This window comes from Electrona antarctica (assembly GCF_951216825.1).
Source record: "Electrona antarctica genome assembly, chromosome: 7".
In the NCBI taxonomy this organism is placed as follows: Eukaryota; Metazoa; Chordata; class Actinopteri; order Myctophiformes; family Myctophidae; genus Electrona; species Electrona antarctica.
The window spans coordinates 30,679,355-30,697,947 of NC_136812.1; the positions used below are offsets into that span (position 1 = coordinate 30,679,355).

Sequence of the window (18,593 nt, forward strand, 5' to 3'; positions counted from 1 at the left end):
TGTGTGTGTGTGTGTGTGTGTGTGTGTGTGTGTGTGTGTGTGTGTGTGTGTGTGTGTGTGTGTGTGTGTGTGTGTGTGTGTGTGTGTGCGTGCGTGCGTGCGTGCGTGCGTGCGTGCGTGCGTGCGTGCGTGCGTGCGTGCGTGCGTGCGTGCGTGCGTGTGTGTGTATGGGGGGTTGGGCGATTGCCCCCAAGAATCAAGAAGAATCATAAGGGCTTATTTGTCACTGCTGCTTGTACTGTATGTGTACAAGCAGCAAAAGAAATGCTAGCGTGACAAGATCCACAGTTTACAGTATGTGCAGTTTGTCAATCATCATCATATCTCTCCCTTGAAGTGTGCCAAGATAAACAGTCACTCGTCTACGGTTCACTGATCAAATTACACCTCTTCCCAGTATTGCGAAATGTGTGTCTGTAGAAAGGAGGAGTGAGAACCATGGATGATGGGGGCCAGGCTTCACATACTATAAGAATAGAGAACCACAAGAAAGACTGTAAACTGAAAGCTGTACTGCTGGAACATCTTGTGAAGTACAGAATGTGAGTACATGTGATTACAACGTTTTGCATATTTATTTAGCAATGTCATTAGTGTTTCTGTCTTGTTTACTTAACCTTGATTTTGCAAGCAATTTGTTTACTTTTGTGACGTTTTGATGGAAACAGTCTTTTGCAGCTGACCCAAGAGAGGGATTTTGGCACCAAATAGTCCTCGAACCCCTTGCTAAATAAAGTCAATGTTGTGTTGATAAGTTGAAACAGCAGCTGCACATGCACTGCTTGAAAACAAGAGTGTTTGACAAGGGTCATGCATGGCACTTTCCTCTACAAAAGTGCAAAGGGAGGGGACTTCTGGGAAATATACAGGACCGGAAACAGCCTGTATTATAAAAGAGAGAGAAGAGGAGAGAGCACTCACAATATTCTACTTTGTTCTGTTCTGTGCATTAATCAGCATTTTTTAATTATCATTATTATACTTTTTTTTTCCTGTAGTTGATCAGAAAACAGCACCAACAGCCATGAAGTCCCAACTTCTGTTCTTCTTAATTGTCCTGGCCTGCATGTACCTGAGCCTGGCACAAGGTAGGTAGGCTTAGGCTACATTATAGACCACATTTTACCTGGAGCTATCAGTCATGCATTAGTAATAATGTACTTTAAAGTTACTTTGTACTGATTTACCGAAGACCTGTATTGTTCTGGTATTTACTATGTGGACATTGAAGGGTTATATCCCTATAATGGATACAAATTTGTTATTGTTAACGTAATTAACAGTATTGTTTATAAAGTACAATTATCTGGTGTTATCGCATTGAGAGCAAATGTAGCGTTTGATTCTTTTTACAGTATATCATTTTTGGAAGAAAAGTTTTGATTTGATAAAATCAGTGTGTGTAAAACTAATATGCAGTTTGTTGTGCTCTATTAGCTGAAACAGTGTAGGTTTTTGTTAGCGGTATGCACCTTTTATGTTGCAACTCTGCTAAACTAGGTGAATTTGGCTGTTCAAAACTATTAACCACAGGACTCCAAACTGACGTGATATGTGTCTAGACTTGTACAGTAGCCTAGTTCATGAAAAATGTGTAAACCATAATTATTAGTTATTATGTTTTCATGTTTGGCATATGAAAAAGATACCCACCATGTGCTTAGATAATTACTTACAACAAGCAATAATGAGATATATAACACATTACAATTTACAATTTTGGCATTTAGATGCTCTTATCCAGAACAACTTATACAAGTGTAAAGTAAAGCATGAACCCTAGTCAACAAACATCATGGTATTATGCTATCAAACACTAAACATAAAACCTATATACTGTAGTAAAAATAAATATGCTATCTAAATAACATTCTTAGCATTTAAGGACTATCTAAATTGCGTAACATAATGTGAATAAGTAACACATATTTCTAGAAGGGATAACAGCTATAGGAGTGCTAGGGGGTATGGTGAAGTTTGAAGAGGTGCATTTAAAGACTGCGTTGATACATTGGGAGTGTGTCTGCAGTCCTGAGAGGGGGGAGGTCACACATTTCAGAAATATCAAAGAGTTAGCACCCTGACCTGTGTCCTCTAATGCTTTAAAATGTATTACTATGTCAATACTCCCCCCTCGAGGTCGGGGTTCGATCCCCAGCCGGGTCATACCCAAGTACCTCCCTGCTTGACACTCAGCATCAAGGGTTGGATTGGGGGTAAATCCCTGCGACATACTAGCATCATGTCCAGGGGGTGTACTTGTACATCAAGCTGCCTCACGCTACAGAAACAGGAGATAGGCTCCTGCCCTTATGGCAAGGCTACTTACTTACTACTTACTCCCCCCTCATTACAAGATGTCAACACATTGTGGTTTTAGTACCAAATGAAATACCACTGTCTAGAGTCTAGAGTAAACTGTGGTGCATCCAAACATTCACAGGTTCAAGTTTGTACTTTATTGTTACATTTTGTGTACAGGTAGTACAGGTACATAAGAGTAAAACTGGTTGAGCACCAACTAACATAAACTGCCTCTCTCACTTCTTGCTTAATAATAGGCTACTGTTAAGATAACAATCTAGTCTAGTCAAATACATGTTCTTAGCTAATATTACTTTAAATGTAATATAAGTAATTGGTGGTTGTGGGAACAGAGGGAATATGATTCAGAATGATCACAGTGAGCTGAAATGTGGATGTTCATACAGTATAAACAACCTGTTTCCTATATTTATTATGTCTCTGCAGGTTCCTATAACAATTGCTGCCTGGGCCATGTTAAGGCCATGAAAAAGAATGTGAGGAAAAATGTCGTGAACTTCAGGATGCAGGAAACCGATGGCGCGTGCAACATCAGAGCTGTTGTGTGAGTTTAAAACATCAGTTGACTCACCTTTCAAATGTGTTGGTTCACCTTTGGCCACTCTGGGAGAGTTTCCTCTCATTCAAACACCACATACATTGTCAAATTTGTACTCGTGCACATTGGAAATAGATCTTGTTTACTAAAGTGTAAAACATTTGGAATAACTAATCCCTGAGGCATTTATACAAAACGTGCTGATATTGTATATATATATATGTGTTAATAATGGCCATTGGCTAGTATTAAAGCTACTGTGGTCACATCATTTTTGTGAAATGATAAAGTTAAAAGCTTTTTCTCAAACTTCAAAAAGCAGATCTGAGATAAGAATGTTTGTTATCTAATATATGGCAGTGTCTAATAACTTGAAAATGTATGCCTTTGTTAACGATGTTATGAATATATCTTTAGGTTTGAGATGAAGAAGAAGGATGCAAAGGGGAATCCACGCACAATCTGTGCCAATCCCGACCTCCCATGGGTGCAGACTGTGGTAGACTTAGTGCGCAATCGAATTTAGGTAGTTACACACACACACACACAAACATCTGTGCCATATAGGACAAAATGGATCATGTCGTTTTTGGACTTTCTTCTCATAGGCACACTAGTTGCATAATCATGCACATAGCACTTAGTTACTTATAACTGTGTGCGACTGTGGCTCAAGAGGTAGAGCAGGTCGTCCAATGATCCATGGGTCGGCGGTTCGAATCCTGGCTGCTCCTGTCTACATGTCGAAGTGTCCTTGGGCAAGACACTGAACCCCAAATTGCTCCCGATGTGCTGGTTGGTACCTTGCATGGCTTCCGCTGCAATCGGTGTATGAATGTGTGTGTGAATGGGTGAATGTAATGCACAATCTATGTAAAGTGCCTTGGATAAAGGTGCTATATAAATGCACCATTTACCATTTACCATTTTATATTCTGAAATGCACATAATTCTCAAATGTTCATCGCTAACCCTTTTGTTTTCTTTTACAGACCCCCAAGAAAATGGTGACAGAGGAGAGTATCAGGTTCTTGTCCATGTTGGTGTTGTTATATATACCCTTTCCCGCATGGACAAGTTCTTGTATCTGGGGAATTGGTATTTCCTGTTGCTGAAGAAGAACATAAATCATGTCAATAGGTCACTGCAACACACCATCACCATGTAGGAAAATAGGCTGAGTGGTTCAGTGTAGAATCTACACTGTAGATGGAATGTGTAAATATTTGTATAGAAATAACACAACTTCAGTTCTAAGGCACACGTGTAAATCTAATTTACACTCCGTTGAATGTTGCTTATAAGTGATTTTCAGGTGGATGTTCTTTGGAGGTCAATATGTTACAAGCAATATATATTTTTATGCTACTGTTGAGTTTTTGAATTTACTGAATTTCCATCTGCTAGGAATGAGCCTCTACTTGGCAGCTTTTCATTGTATTGCTTTGTGTGTAGGGGTGTGAATCCTATGTCCTGATTGGATGGAGATCGGGCTGAGAGGTTTTTTTATACAACAGATCCATATATTTTTGTATGAGCATGAATTGCTGTGTGTAGTTAACATTCATTTATCCAATAAAGTGTCAACAAAATGCTCTTTTATTGAATTATTTGTATAGACAAGTATAGACATTAAATGACCCGGGTGTTGCACAATATGCCTTCCATTTGGTTTGAGCTTGAACAGTTAATACGATAAGCAAACAAAGTACAGCCATTGGATTACGCAACAGTCAACAAGTTTACACTCTTCTACAATGAGATGATCCCTTTTCAAATTCATGAATACAACCAGATTGTCACAGTTCACTGCACAATTAACAGAAACAAATCCAACTTCCCCATGATCTACAGAAAAGGATTGTTGAAGCAGTTTTTATCTTATGGTGATGTCATAAGATTTATTACTGGTTTTGCTACCTTATCATTGTATCATCTATGACAAAGTCGGTTGGTCTTCTCTCTCAGAAAGGAGAAATAGGCGTAAAAAAGAAGAAAAAACGTGCACACTCATCTGCTCCAATATAATTTATTGAGGACGTTTCAAGCCAAGGCTCTTCATCTGGCCAAACTGAGATTAATTACCACCATTGCTGTTAAATTGGAACCACAACACCCTGCCCAGACCTGATCAGAGTCAGAGGCATGGACGAATTCAGAAACGGGTCTCATGGTCGGGTCTCATGGTCACATACATAACGTCAGTCTCACCCAATACCCAATCTTTCTGTTTTATGAACACATGGCTGCTGTACTTTATACCTCATACTAAGCATTTCAAGTATGAGGTATAAAGTTCAGCAGCCTTGTACCGGTTGGCCAGGGGGAGGCAGCATAGACTGTGGCGACTGTGGCTCAGGAGGTAGAGCAGGTCGTCCAATGATCCATGGGTCGGCGGTTCGAATCCCGGCTCCTCCTGTCTACATTTCTAAGTGTCCTTGGGCAAGACACTGAACCCCAAATTGCTCCCGATGTGCTGGTTGGTACCTTGCATGGCTTCCGCCGCAATCGGTGTATGAATGTGTGTGTGAATGGGTGAATGTAATGCACAATCTATGTAAAGCGCCTTGGATAAAGGCGCTATATAAATGCACCATTTACCATTTACCATTTACACCAGGATTACTGCATGTTTGTTTTTTGTGAGGGTACTACCCTATAGGCTAGGGCCTAGGGGACAGGGGGAGAATATGCAAACCTATAGGGTATGGGCCTAGTGGGTTGTGTAACTTCCAAAAGTTTGTTGTTTGTATACGTTTTCATAAACTTAAACCACCATGCCACACTTTATCATCACGTTGGCGGTGGCCTAAGGGTTAGAGGAGCGCCCTTGTGGCCGAAAGGTTGCCGGTTCGAGAAGTGATTGGTCATCACTTACCCAACACCGCTGAAGTGCCCTTGAGCAAGGCACTGAACCCCCAACTGCTCCTTCTTCTTCTTTCGTGTAACGTCAGAGGTCCAACTCTGTGTCGTGGAGCCACGCCCGCATCTCTGGTCCCAGGTCAAAGAGGCTGGCTTCCGAGGGTGGTCTGTATAAGGGGCAGGTGTATATGATATGGTCGGCGGTCTGCTCAGGGTCACCGCACTCGCATGCCGCACTGTCCGCCAATCCCCACTTCTGCATTGGTGCATTGACGCGCCCAACCCCAGTTCTTAAGCGGTTTAGTGTGGTCCATTGCTGGCTCCAGTGGAGCTGCTTAGTGGCCAACAGTGTAAGACTGTGGTTGTACATGGTCAGCTCCCAGGTTTTAATGTGTGTGTCTGTCTGTGTGTTTCTATGTGCAGGGTGTTGCTGAAAATGAGCACTTGTGCTCAGCTTCTACCCTGGGTAAATAAAGGAAAAAACAAACAAAAAAACGTTATGTAACAATGTCATTTGTCGGCTGTGTTTTCTTAACCTTTGTCCAAGCATTTTGTTTAGTTTTAGTTCTGTTCGTTTTCATTTAATTTACCGAAAGTTCAGTTGCCTAACATCAAACAATCTTTGAACCCCACTGTTAATGAGTTGAAACAGCTGCTCACTGTGGGAGGCAAGTGTTTGTTCTGACTGTACACTACAGTACCTTACTCTATAAAAGTGGAGAGGGTTTGTTTTTTCTGTACGTAGTTGATCAGAAAGCAGCACCAACTAACAGCCATGAAGTTCCGACTTATGTTCTTCTTATTGCTGCTTGCCTGCATGTACCTGAGCCTGGCACAAGGTAGGTAGGCTTTAACAGACCACATTATACCTGGAGCAAGTTCACATCAGAGACATGCATTAGGAATAACTCTTGTATATATGCTCCAGAGACTCTTATAGGCTCTGAAAGGCCTGTATAGTGACTTTACAGTATGTAATTAAGTGAACTCCAGAATGTGTGTAATACTACACTGTGTTGGCATATGTTCTCCGCTGCCACGCCTGCGGCTCGCGGATCCTCACCCACCACCTCAAGGTTAGATGGAGTCTTCTAGAGGTCTTAAAGCCTTTAAATCACAACAATATATATATTAAAAAAAAAAAAAAACTTTTCATCAATTAAAAACAATTCCAACATTTTTCAAACGCATTTTGTCATGTATAGCAGTTGTGGTTATGGTGGTCTGAATTCTGTCAATCTTTGTCTCAAACTTTGAGATAATTCTAAAGAAGAGTGAGACATTTAATGTTTTAAACTCAGCAGAGAATGAGACCTTGTGCTTGTTGTGCAATTCTATTGTTCAGTTTATCTTAAAGTCCAGTTATGAGGCAAAACACAGTGATCCAATTGAGCCTAAAACGTGGCATATTTATTTTCAAAATACAATGCGAAAATGTCCCTGATATGAACAGCAAATTAATATCAATAAAATAAAATACGAGCCTGATATTTAGCGAATCACTTTTTGATTCGCTCCACAGCAGATCGTCAGGGCGATTGATTAAGATTGTGGGAGCGTGGAGGCATGTGACTACTGCTGGTGTCAACTGGAAGGCAGATGTTTTGGAGCGGTGCCTAACCTATGCTTTAATCCTGGTTACTCTACTCTACCTCTGCCAACCTGGGGAGAGCCCGGCCCGAACTGAGCTCATGCTTCCTTCAATGAGCAGGCCTCCTCTTATCACCGACAGGGGCCGGGGAGTTTCCACGGTAGGACGTATAGCGCCTGGATAGAGAGACCATAGATTACTGCTTGTTTATTCATAGGCCTATAGGGGACACAGGGAGAACATGCAAACTCCACACAGAAAGGCCCTTTCGCCAACCCCACCTAGGGTATGTGCGCTGATGACACAGAGGAGAGAACACGCCCACAGCGTCTCCAGTGGGAATCGAACCCTGGACCTTCTAACTGTGAGGCAACAGCGCTATGGACTGCAACCCTACCACAGTGATTTCTTGAACAATATGTTTAGCTGAAAATGTAATTAAAACATATGGGTGTAAATTATCCACCCATGTGTGTTAGGCAATAATTATATATTCTAACCTTAGAGGGTTAGGGTTAGAAACATGCAGTACATTAGTAATAACCTTTGTATACGCTCTATAAGCCAATGGGCTCTGATCAAAGTATTTTAATTGTTTCCTGTCCAGTTGAACGTCCTAAGACCCACTGTGAGCGTCATAGAGTCAGCATTCCAACCAGAACTCCAGAAGGTCATCGTATTGGAGCCTTCATACCTCAATGTGATGCTGAAGGAACATACGCACGTCAACAGGTAAAATTCTGGTTCATTTTGCTAGCTAGTATAAAATACCAGTAAAACGCCTTAAAGGCGAGAAGCGACCGCAGGGCTGAGACACTCTACCGGAATAATGTCACTCGTTATGTCAGCACTACAGCGGAGCGGACAGACGGTGAAATCTCTACCGAAGTCCTGTGCTCTATGGAGTTATACAATGTGTTTATGTTATTTGGTGTGTGTATCGCAGTGCCACGGCTCCACTGGACATTGTTGGTGTGTGGACAGTCGGGGACAGGAGAAAGCAGGAACCAGGACATCACCTGGTACACCACCTAAAGACTGCAACAACCCTGCAGGTGAGAATGTTTGTTTCTTTAATATCTTGAGGAGATGTTATCTACTTAGGTAAGATGATGTTGGGTGGATGCAGCATAGCCAGACCTACATCTTTGTAGATATTAAAACTTTTGAAAATCACAATGCCGTTATTTAATTGGTCTAGAATTACTGCATTGGAAAATAGTGATTCTTTACTGCTATTTTAACTCAAATTTGAGCTAATATGGCTTTTAACAACACCGTTTTTACCTCTTGATTTCCTGTATTTTGTTATATAGACGTGTATTTGTACAAAACGGGTACAAAGCGGGCTACTCCTGAAAGGTTTAGAAGCCATACAATGAGGGTGGATTATGATAAATCAAACAAACCCATCTTGATCACATGACTATGGAGAGCATGTGTACCGATTTGCGTGAAATTTGGATAAAATCTGAAGGAGTAATATTAGAAAATGTGTTTTACATATGTCGGCCTCCTGGTGGCGCTATAAAAAGCAGATGTGGAAAAACTCCAGGCAAAGGGTTTTCCTTGGCCTCTAGGGAGTTGGCATACAAAGTTATCCACAGATCCGTGCAGTTAGAGGTAAAAACACTTTTCAGCTAGTTATAGCGCCACCATGAGGCCGAGTTGAAAATGTTCATGTGGCATTTCTTCCTCGGCCTAGTGGGAATGTGCGTGCACAATTTCACGGAAATCACACAATGTGTTCATGATTTGCAGCATTTTGTTTGAAACTGAGCACTCCTGCGAACTTTGGAAGCCAATCTTAGCCAATCAGGACGATTGACCAGGTTAATGGTGTCGAAGATTAGCTGTTCACAAACGGAAGGACAGACGGACGGACACACAGCGAGCAAAACCACGCCGATCAAAGCCCGATTTTAGGTCAGATCGGGGGTTTTGTCGGCGAGCGCCAAAAATGCTCCCCGACAGCATAATCGGAGCAAATATCGGGCAGTGTGTACGAGCCATTAGGGGCAACATTTCAAAGTCGACTTTGAAAGTTCAAAGTCAGAGACAGTGACACAGAGACAGTGACGCAGAGACAGTGACGCAGAGACAGTGACGCAGAGACAGTGACGCAGAGAGAGTGACGCAGTGACAGTGACGCAGTGACAGTGACGCAGTGACGAGTGACGCAGAGACAGTGACGCAGAGACAGTGACGCAGAGACAGTGACGCAGAGAGAGTGACGCAGAGAGAGTGACGCAGAGAAAGAGAGAGAGACGGCATACTATAGTCTATAGCATGCCGTTTTTTCATCATTTTTGAGGATTTGAAAAAAAGACGAAAACTAGAAAAAGTGCCCTTCTGGGCCAGCAGCAGGATAGGAGTGTGTGATGTTTGGCAAAATGTTTAGGGTGTGTGTGTGTGTGTTATAGCGCCACCATGAGGCTGAGTTGAAAATGTTCATGTGGCATTTCTTCCTCGGCCTAGTGGGAATGTGCGTGCACAATTTCACGGAAATCACACGATGTGTTCATGATTTGCAGCATTTTGTTTGAAACTGAGCACTCCTGCGAACTTTGGAAGCCACAATTTCGAGAGGCATCCTAACCAGATGCCCAAACCACCTAAACTGGCTCCTTTCCAGGCGAAGGAGCAGCAGTTCTACTCTCGTGTGACTGAACTTCTCACCCTATCTCTAAGGGAGATGCCAGCCACCCGTTGAAGAAAACGCATTTCGGCCGCTTGTATTCGCGACCTTATTCTTTCGGTCATGACCCACACTTCATGACCATAAGTGAGTGTAGGAACGAAGATTGCTCGGTAGACAGAGAGCTTTGCCTTTGACATCAATGTTAAAATAATTTAATCTTCTTACCGTTCCCTCCCGTCCAGCAGGTCATTTAAATATGTACACTGAGATCTACAAAGGTTAGAGCTTGTGCACTACTAAAGTAGTGGATGGATGTGCTTTTATAGTGGGATTATTTTTGCTTTATGTTTTGTATAAAAGCACATTGAATTGACTTGTTGTTGAAATGTGCTAGCCTACAAATAAACATAGGTTGATAGATATGGTCCAATTTAAAAGCACATTGAATTGACTTGTTGTTGAAATGTGCTAGCCTACAAATAAACATAGGTTGATAGATATGGTCCAATTTGATAAGTAGGTACATTGCACATGGAATGGCTTGTTTATAACTGAATATGGGAATTGTAAGTGAATCATCACTAATCAATTCTATTCGCTTGTTAATCCATTCCTCTCCAGATGATCCAGTGACTCCGAAGACCCACTGTCAGCATCATAGAGACAATACTCCAGTTATGCCTGGTTCCCTTGTACCTCAATGTGATGCTAATGGAGAGTACAAACCTCTACAGGTAAAACTAGAAAAATCTGCCTCCTGGTGGCGCTATAGAAGCCAGAGCATATGTTTTCACTTGGCAGACACACAGGTGGACACACGTACAGACGGACAAGGAGCAAAAAATATTCTTTGCCACACCTTCTGCCTGGCAGATTGGATTTAGAGATGGATGGATGGATATATCAAAGTATTTCAATGTTGTGTATTGCAGTGCCATGGCTCCACTGGACATTGCTGGTGTGTGAATGGTCTAGGGAAGGAGTTATTGGGAACCAGGACAGGACCTGGTATGCCACGCACAGGCTGTCAAATAGGTGAGAATGTAGTTTTTAGCCCTCAGCATAATTACCTGACAGTCTTTCTTAAAATGTTCTATAAATTCAGGAGAAAGAGATATCCTTGAAGGTACAAAGCCAAGACTTTATAGAAAAACATTTCTAACATTTAGGAGTGACAGGGTCCTGTAGTGTTTTTTCTTTTTTTTTAAAGGAAATTAAAGTGTTGTTAACATCTTTCAAGAATGAACTCTCCATAGTTTGATACAAGCAGCCACTGGCAGCTTCTCAATAAAGTGCCTTGCACATGAAATGCCTCTTTCATACCTTAATATTAACCAATCAGTTATATTATGTATTAAAGAGAATGCCCTGCTGTAGAGTTAACATAATGCTTGTTAATCCTCTCCAGTTGAACCAGAGCGTCTTAAGACCCTCTGTGAGCATCATAGAGACAATACTCCAGTCATGCCTGGATCCTTCGTACCTCAATGTGATGCTAAAGGAGAGTACACACCTCAACAGGTAAAACTATGGATATGGACAGACAGACAGACAGACAGACAGACAGACAGACAGACAGACAGACAGACAGACAGACAGACAGACAGACAGACAGACAGACAGACAGACAGACAGACAGACAGACAGACAGACAGACAGACAGACACACTGACAGACAGACAGACAGACAGACAGACAGACAGACAGACAGACAGACAGACAGACAGACAGACAGACAGACAGACAGACAGACAGACAGACAGACAGACAGACAGACAGACAGACAGACAGACAGACAGACAGACAGACAGACAGACAGAGACGTATGTAATAGTTTTATACAATTTCTCTATTGGGTATTGCAGTGCCATGGCTCCACTGGTCATTGCTGGTGTGTGAACAGTCTAGGAAAGGAGAGATTGGGAACCAGGAGACAACCTAGTATGCCACAACTAGAAGGAAAAGACTGTGAAAAAGCAGGTGAGGTGGAATTAATACCTACACACACACACACACACACACACACACCCCGGATTCCGCACATGTCAAAAAAACATGCACAGGCAACACAGAGAAGAATATGAATAAATGGAATGAAAATAACACGATGCTCGCGTTTATAAAAATCAGATATCACCATTTAATGCACAGAGCGCATTTGTGCATGTTGTTGCCTATTGTGCTGCAACCTTGGGGGGATATAGCCTCTAATATTAGCTACACAGTAGCAGCATCTATCTTTGAAGAATGAAAAACAACAACAACGACAAGAGAAATATATTGCTATTTTAATGGAATTAGGTGCATGTAGCCTATGGGGGGGGGGGGGGGGGGTGTATAGGCTCTAATATTCGCTACACAGTATATTTCTATTTATAAATAGAAAAATCACACCCGTGTGAACTGAGTGGTGCAAGGTCTTATATAGTCTGATCAGCTATGTCAGTGACGTCACACACTAACCATAGCAACCATGCTCACTTGTGCACGGACACGTACAGGTACACAAACATACAGACAAAGCTGGTTGTTGGAGTGGTTTGCACCACTCAAAAACATACAGACAAAGCTGGTTGTTGGAGTGGTTTGCACCACTCAAAAATAGAGATAGATATTGCAATTGTAATGGAATTAGAGACGGGGAGGCAGACTGGCGGGGGGTGCGCTGCCCGGACTAGTGTAAACGACTCATTGGCCTCCAGAGGTCCTTAGGCTCTGAATGATGTGTTTATGATTTCCTGTCCAGATGAACCAGAGCGTGCTAAGACCCACTGTGAGCGTCATAGAGACAGCATTCCGAGCTTGACGTCAGAAGGTCACCCTCTACTTGGAGCCTTCATACCTGAATGTGATGCTAATGGAACATACACACCTAAACAGGTAAAACTATGGTTTATAGATAGGCAGACCGATAGACAGAGGAGATATATCACCATCAGGTGAAGAAAAGCAGAGATTATTGTATTCACCCGTCTGTCTGTTAAACTGACTGCAACGAATCTCACAAACTAGTTGACCGAAGAATATCATATTTCTTGTGCATACTGCCAGCATGCCAAGGAACTAAATTATATAATTTTCTGGATTAACTGCCCCTCCATGCTATGGCCATATAGCCAATCACACATACTGTACAATATGGGATCTACTACCGGTGATTTAGTATGCGTAATCCAACACTACAGTTGTTTTCCAATTCATCAGAGAGACAGAGAGTGACAGAGATGATGCACCTATGAAAACTGCACACAGACAGAGAGACTGCATATCTATTATGTGCTATGTGCACAAACTGCACATAGTACATAATGTTTACAGTCCAATTTACCCCAATATACAACATACCACTATTATATATTAGTGGTGCAGGGGACAGAGTGCATGCATGTGCACATGCTGTGCACTCACACACACACACACACACACACACACACACACACACACACACACACACGCACGCACGCACGCACGCACGCATGCATGCACGCACGCACGCACGCACCTTAATATTTAAAAAAATAGAAGATCTACAAGCTGAGAGCTTATATTGGACATTTTCAAATATCCCCAGTATAAAATAGGGTTAAAGTGTTCCTCAAGGATCTCTGGGGTCCCTGGAACCCACTTTGAAAACCAGTGGTGCATGTTTTATTATAGGGACATGCTTCCTGGTAGAGATTTTTACTCAACTGGACATGCCCTTTCTAGTTTCTATGTTGTGTATTGCAGTGCCATGGCTCCACTGGACATTGCTGGTGTGTGGACAGTCTAGGAAAAGAGAGACTGGGAACCAGGACACCACCTGGTACCACCATAGACTGTGACAATGCAGGTGAGAATGAGGAAATAGGGAACATATTTGTCTTGGAAGATATAAACTTCTCTTTCTGAAAAAAGTTTCTCCACATGCATACTTGGGGAGAGCATCGGACTGACCTCATGCTTCATTCAATGCATGAGGAGTTCAAGCCGTTTCTTTTCACCTGACAGGTAGCCTCGGTCCCAGGCTTACTTATCTGCGAAAAGAAAAGCCTGGTCACAACATAAGGCAGAGAAGCTATCGGCGGATGTATCCTCCGGAACATCCGTCAGATGTATTTCCCCCGGATACGAAATTTTCCCGACCAATCACAACACTTGTTTCATTCGTGGAGAATGTAAACTGATTTGTAAAGCATCAACGTCATTTCCTTGCGATACTTCCGCTAAATTCCCGCAACTTCCGCCCAAACAAATGATAGTCTTTACAGCGTAGGTCTTGCCCAGGGTGCCTGACAGGGGGAGTTTCCCCGGTTGGAGTTAACGCGTGGAAGGAGCACGTTATTCCAACCAGTTCCTTTCCCCTCCATCAGGCAGTTTAGAGACCAGGCGGATTACTGCCTGTTTTTGTAAGGGTACCTACCCTAGGTGATACAGGGAGAACATGCAAGCTCTCATTATGTTCATGTAATACTTACTGTACACATCATTTCTAACACGGCTGTGGAAAAGCATCTTCAACTTACAAAAAAAAGATAGGAAATAGGTTAATTTGGAAAATTCTCATTTTGCATCAAAAGAAAAACAATTCCTTTGAGTTGTAAAATTCTATTTACGACAAACCAAACATGTCCTGTGGTGATTGGACCTTAATGGGGAGCCAGTGTTGCTGTGCAACAAACCCAAAACATTATGTTTTAGTTGAATGGCAGAGTGGCACTTTCAATTATCCACCCATGATGTCATTGCTAGCATTGCATGCCCCATTTACTAACTTGAAAAGCTGCCTGTGGCCTCTTGTAGCCTATCAAACTTTATTTTCATTATCTTGTTAAGTGTTCTGTGCAACACTCCAGTAGCCTCTTTTAATGGCTGTGCTTGTCAGATAATTTAACAAAAGAGGATTTTGTTCACTCTTGGCCTTCAAGGCAGGTTAACTTTCCATGGTTTATCTCTTCTCATTGGTCTGTAAAAGACCAAAAGATTTATCATTTGTCAACAGCCATGAGGGCTGTTTGGCTGCCCCCTTACTATGCATCTTATCCTGCTAGTGTGGCATGCTGTGTGGTTATTCAAGCACCTTCTATTATTCACTAGCATTTTCACTGGCATTTCATATTTCATACTTTCTGGAAAAGCTGCCTGTGGCTGTATGACACAGAAAACCTTAACAATGATGCAGAAAGGCTAATACATCCAAGTCTATTGTCCATTGCTACACCTGAACCCAGGGGTCCCCTTAAAACCTTTCAATGACTCCTCCAAAATAGCCGTAGCCTTTGGTTGCAGCCCCTCTGCGAAAGGTCTGGTACCACAGAGCTTAGGTGAGGTGAGAGCTCTGTTTCAGCCTGAGCAAATCAGAACATAAGAAGAAACGAAAGTGAGCATCAAGTACAACCAGATCCAACCGACCAACTCCACCTTCATCATTCTGATGAGGGCCACATGAAGTGTGTTTTTACAGTTTAACCTGTTTTTCCCCTTCTCCATGCCCCTTCTGAGTAGGTGAAGTTGTGCCAGAAACCTCAATTATGCTTCTACAATTTATTTACTTTTCTGTGTATGGCAGATGACAGCGACAGCATGTGTTTAAATTAATAATACTATGATACTTAAAAGCAATAATTATATAAAAACACATTTTAGAAATACTTATAGGACTTCACCCATTTACCTTCAAATAATTGGTCTTCACTAATGCTCCTTATAATATTGTATCATTTTTGTCTACCCTGTCTGTGTCTCAGAGGAGGGCTGTGGACAGTTGAGAAACCTGCATACCAGTGACATCATCGACGGGGAATCCAAGCTAATAGAAACTGCAGGCTTTCTATTCCTACAAAGTTAGCTTGCAATAATGGAAACCATTGTTTCAAGTCGATCCTATGAGACACAGGCAGAGTAGAAAATAATTGTATAGCATTTTATCATGAGCATTAGTGAGGACCAATTATAATTATGAAGAGAAGTTGAAAATGGGTCCTTTAACAGTTGAGCGCACTGCGCACACACTCTCACAGAAACATACAGTACATTTGTAACTAGAAAAAGTGTCCCTCAGGGTGATGTTTAGACAAAATGTTTAGGAGTAATATAAACATTTGTTTTAAATTAGACAGAACGAGACCTCTGAGTTGTGAATGTTCTGCAACATGCGTCAAGCCGAGGAAGCTCCAACCCAGGTCTCAGGAGCGCATTCTTTAATCAAACGGAATTCGCATTACGGGTGGTTTGAGGAGGCGCTTTCCATTGTCCTAAACCTGTGTGCATAAGATAGCCAGATAGACACACACACGGACGGACACACGGGCGGAGTACAAAACATACTCTCTCCCCATGCCTTCGGCCTGGACTTGGAGACAATAATCCTTGTATAGGCACCATAAGCCAATGAGCCGCTCTGATGAACATGTTTTAATTGTTTGCTGTCCAGTTGAACGTCCTGGGACCCACTGTGAGCGTCAGAGAGACAGCATTCCGAGCATGACAGAAGGACACCCTGTACTTGGAGCCTTCATACCTGAATGTGATGCTAATGGATCATACACACCTAAACAGGTAAAACTATGGTTTATAGATAGGCAGACCGATAGACAGAGGATTTATTATACTATTAGTATCACCATCAGGTGAAGAAATGCACACACATACACACACCAACAGGTCAAATTATGATTCACTTTGCTAGCTAGTTGAATGAACACGGACGGTTGTTGTTGTTAATATTATTTTGTGTGTATTGCAGTGCCACGGCTCCACTGGACATTGTTGGTGTGTGGACAGTCGAGGACAGGAGAAAGCAGGAACCAGGACATCACCTGGTCGTACACCACCTGAAGACTGCGACAACCCTGCAGGTGAGAATGTTTACAATCTATCAGGTTGGTAGTGGCAACTTATGGTAGTGGCAATTTATCATTTCATTGGCTGCCGTAGTCACCTATCTTTCTGATTGGCTGCCTCGTCCCTAACCCTATAGGCAACCAGACACTTTCTGCCTCTAACCGACCTATCAGCCAATGGGATAGCATTGCAGCCAGCAACAACCCGTGTGTGTGTGTGTGTGTGTGTGTGTGTGTGTGTGTGTGTGTGTGTGTGTGTGTGCGTGCGTGCGTGCGTGCGTGCGTGCGTGCGTGCGTGCGTGCGTGCGTGCGTGCGTGCGTGCGTGCGTGCAGCTGGCAAAATATGACTATGGGATTGTTTATAGATTATTTATTTATGTATGTAGTGAATTTCTGTATTTAAGTAAGCTGATGTTGGGAGGAGGCAGCAACGACAGCACCAGAGTGTAAGTACCGTATTTGCAAGGGTAAAGGAATAACTATATAAATATATTAGCCTTTCTGCATCATTGTTAAGGATTTCTGTTTCATAGCTACAGGCAGCTTTTCAAGAAAGTACATGGCAAATGAAATACCAGTGCAGTGGCTGCATACCCTCATGGCTGCTTAGTGCTTACTTATTACTTTTCTGTTTGACAAATGAGAAAGCTACCCACCTATGTGCTTAAATTAAACTTTTGTCTCCCCCCTCCCCTCTCTCTCTCTCTCTCTCTCTCTCTCTTTTTTGTATTTTACAGACCAATGAGAAGAGATAAATCATAGAAGAAAGAGACATTGCAATGGAAAGTTAACCTTCCTTATCCAATAAAGAACAAGAGTAAACAAAATGCTCTTTTGTTTAATTATCTGTCAAGCACAGCCATTAAAAGAGGTTACTGTATCGCTGCACATGTCTTCTGTTTGGTTTGAGCTTGAACAGACCAATAAGATAATGAAAACTAGAAAAAGTAGCATAATAGCGTTTGGACAAAATGTGTAGGAGTAATATATGAAAAATCAAACAGATCTGTGTTGAACACATGACTATAGAGAGAGTGTATACCGATTTGCGTGATGTATGGATAAAATCTGTGCAATGAGGTACAGCCATTGGAGTAAAATTGGAATTTTAAGTTCTTACACAATTATATAATCCATTTTCAAAATCACCAAAAGAGCTGTACAGTTACCAGATTTGCATTGTGCACTGCACAACCCTAAATGTCAATTTAATTCTGAGAGTATGAAAATGGAGTCAGGTCAAATGTGTATAATTTAAATTTACAGAACTCAATTTAGTCATAGCAGTTATTCAGCGTGACTTTCAAGTGCAAAATTGCAATAAGAGGTAAGAACCATTGTCAATAGATGACAGGGTAAATGGTCAAGTAAATAGAGTGCAAAGAAATCTATTAAATGCTACAACATAATTATAATACAGGAAAAATCTATCCTAGCATCTGTCAATATATGCTATTTAAGTAACATAACATACTGTACTACAGCATATCTGCATTACTAACATCTATAAGAAATCACACCCGTGTGAACTGAGTGGTGCAAGGTCTTATATAGCCTGATCAGCTATGTCAGTGACGTCACACACTAACCATATAGTAACCATGCTCACCTTTGCACGGACACGTACACAGGTACACAAACATAGATACAGACAAAGCTGGTTGTTGGAGTGGTTTGCACCACTAAAAAAAATAGGCCACAATAAGGAATGACTGGGAGTCTAGGGGTTGAGGTAGAGTCTGAAGAAGTGAGTTTTGCGAGACTTTGGTGGAAAATGGGCAGTGAGTCAGCAGTCCTGACTGAGGGGGGAAAGGT

The 18,593-nt window shown here is 42.0% G+C and overlaps 1 protein-coding gene and 1 long non-coding RNA gene across 2 annotated transcripts; both read left to right on the forward strand.

The window, feature by feature from the left end:
• The first annotated feature begins 3,859 nt into the window (after positions 1 to 3,859).
• On the forward strand, positions 3,860 to 4,455 carry LOC306926917. Its single transcript, XR_013790451.1, has 2 exons — positions 3,860 to 4,314; positions 4,351 to 4,455. It is a non-coding gene; the product is annotated as an uncharacterized lncRNA (long non-coding RNA).
• Positions 4,456 to 6,475: 2,020 nt separating this feature from the next.
• Positions 6,476 to 17,644, forward strand: LOC306926918 (thyroglobulin-like). Its single transcript, XM_079506426.1, has 12 exons — positions 6,476 to 6,564; positions 7,924 to 8,048; positions 8,263 to 8,371; positions 10,579 to 10,691; positions 10,890 to 10,992; positions 11,366 to 11,478; positions 11,823 to 11,937; positions 12,704 to 12,837; positions 13,687 to 13,789; positions 16,370 to 16,494; positions 16,682 to 16,793; positions 17,516 to 17,644. The coding sequence occupies exons 1-12, from the start codon at positions 6,501 to 6,503 to the stop codon at positions 17,521 to 17,523; spliced, it is 1,224 nt and encodes a 407-aa protein (XP_079362552.1). The 5' UTR covers positions 6,476 to 6,500; the 3' UTR covers positions 17,524 to 17,644.
• The last annotated feature ends 949 nt before the right edge of the window (positions 17,645 to 18,593 follow it).